General features: G+C 35.5%; 1 protein-coding gene across 1 annotated transcript; it reads right to left on the reverse strand.

Annotated features, from left to right (window-relative positions):
• Positions 1 to 1,017: 1,017 nt before the first annotated feature.
• LOC112514738 lies at positions 1,018 to 2,019 on the reverse strand. Its single transcript, XM_025121342.1, has one exon. It carries the CDS (start codon positions 2,017 to 2,019, stop codon positions 1,018 to 1,020), a length of 1,002 nt encoding a protein of 333 aa, XP_024977110.1.
• Between the last annotated feature and the right edge of the window lie 291 nt (positions 2,020 to 2,310).

Below are 2,310 nucleotides of genomic sequence, written 5' to 3' on the forward strand. Positions count from 1 at the left end.
TTTAAGAGTTTTTAAGAGTTTTAGCCAAATGTTTTATAAGATAGTATAGATTAAGTGAAATTTAAAAATAATAAACAATCGAATTTTTACTAGTCGGTTAATGTAAATTTTTAGGTTAAAAAAATATAGATAACCAATTATTATAAGTGCGATGGTTTATTTATTAAATAAATGTTCAGAGATTTAATCAATCAAAATGAAAAAGTTTAATGATTTTTTCATTCAAAATGAGAAAGTTTACTTGTTTTTTCATTCAAAAAAATAGTTTAAAAACTTAATCATTCACAATGAAAAAGTTTAATGATCTTTTTCATTTAAAAATATAGTTTATGGACTAAACTCATTCAAACCCAAGATTCCTTTTAGAAGCTTGGGCTTTTTGTATAAAGATTCATTTTAGAAGCTTATTGAATAAGCCACTTTTCATATAATTAAGTTACTACCAAACAATCATGTATTACTTGTCGAATAAGCTGTGAGCCCCGTTAAATTCATTAAACTGTTAACAAACAAGACCTAAATCAGGTACAATCTAAACAACAAAAGACTAATGAAGTGTTTGGTTAGTTTTTCATTAAATCATGTATAGATAAAGCGGTGTAGATTAATTTCTCTGTATAAATTGAGAATATTTTTTTTTGGAGACTTTTTTCCATAGATGGAAAAAACATGTTTCTCATTAGGAGGGACATGGGTGGAAAAAAAAACTTGGCTTTTTTGTATAAATATTTTTTTTAGAAGCTTATTGAATAAACCATTTTTCATATAATTAAGCCACTACCAAACAATCATGTATTATTTCCTGAATAAGCTGTGAACCCCATTAAGTTCATTAAGCTCTTAACAAACAAGACCTAAATCAGGTACAATTTTTAATGCACAACATACAAACAAACACTAGCCGAAATGAGAAAACATGAGAGGATGCTTGTACTACTCCCATAGCTGTTTATCATCATCATATCATGAACATGAAGTACAACAATATATGCAGAAGGTACTCACCGACAAAGCGTCTCAAACTGGTTGAGATTGGGGTCTTCCGAGCTGAATTTCTTCGCCGGCGTTGGGGTAAACCACCGTCTCCCCCGTATAAGCACCCAAATAAGTCGATAAGCTCAGCTTATCAATGGCTTCCCGATGATGAGATTTGCAGACGAGATAAAGCACCGTCTGTGTGACGAAGAAAAGAAGGAACAACATCACCAGTAACAACCCACATAAGATTCCCATCATCACCCTCCACACCATCGCCCATCTGAAGATTTCATCTCCATATTCAACAAACAATTCGTACACGACAACAATTCCCACCAAAATTACATACAAAACGAATGCAATCCCCATTCCCAATTTCTTCTTCCCTTTCATCAGATCCTTGCCCTTTTTCATCGCTTTAAGTCCATGGCTGTTTTCCAGAACGGTAACCACACTTGCCAATTGCCAAACAACGCTAAGGTATAAGAAACCGAAAAGGTAGACGATGAGGATGATCAGCAAAAGGATTGAACCAAGGACTGAGAATCCTAAAATGGATCTGCATATAACCATGGCGCCACCGCCGATGATGTTGTAGAAGAAGAGGGCGAGATAGATATCGACGAAAGTGACGAAGAGACGTTTCCAAACCTTCGGAACAACTTTCATTACCTTTTTGTAGACGACTTCCCTGCCGGTGTAAACTGAGGCGATTGTGAAGACGACGGCGGCGGTGGAGAGGAGGGAGAAGACGGTGAGGATTGTGAAATAGATGATCTTGAATAGCCAGTAGTAGAGCCAATCTTTGATGGTTGCTCGATTTCGATTCGTATCAGGATCAACCAACAATGCATTGCTCTCGATTTTCCAGAACAGAAAATGGGAAATCACCATGTGAGCGAAGAAGACGATTGTGAGAGGAAGGATTAAAGTGAGAGTGATTTGAGCGAAGATCTTCTTCAAGGAGAAGATGGTTTTGAACGATTGTTTGAAGATGCCGAAGAATCCCACGAATCTCATCTCTTCTTCGCTTCGATCCATGGTGGTTTCTGTTTGATTATTGCAGGTGGAAGTGGAACAAAGTGGTGGTGTCTGAAAAGAGAGTGTTGGATTTTTTTTTATTTGGACGGAATTGCCCTTCATATGTTTACGGTATTTACGACAGAGCCATGCCTATCTTTATTTGGTCCCATTTTGATTTCCCATTAATTTGAAAGGAAATTTCCAGCTAAATAAAATACATTTTTAATAATAAAATAAAATAGGAGAAAATACTCTTTTTTTTCTGGTCTCCTAACCATTCATTTCCTTGATTTATCCAAATATCATTAC

This window comes from Cynara cardunculus (assembly GCF_001531365.2).
Source record: "Cynara cardunculus var. scolymus isolate 2C chromosome LG 6, CcrdV1, whole genome shotgun sequence".
Classification (NCBI taxonomy): domain Eukaryota; kingdom Viridiplantae; phylum Streptophyta; class Magnoliopsida; order Asterales; family Asteraceae; genus Cynara; species Cynara cardunculus.

What these genes read in the sequence shown, in the direction of transcription:
- LOC112514738 (XM_025121342.1), bottom strand. Translation starts at nt 2,019, where the DNA reads ATGGATCGAAGCGAAGAAGAGATGAGATTCGTGGGATTCTTCGGCATC.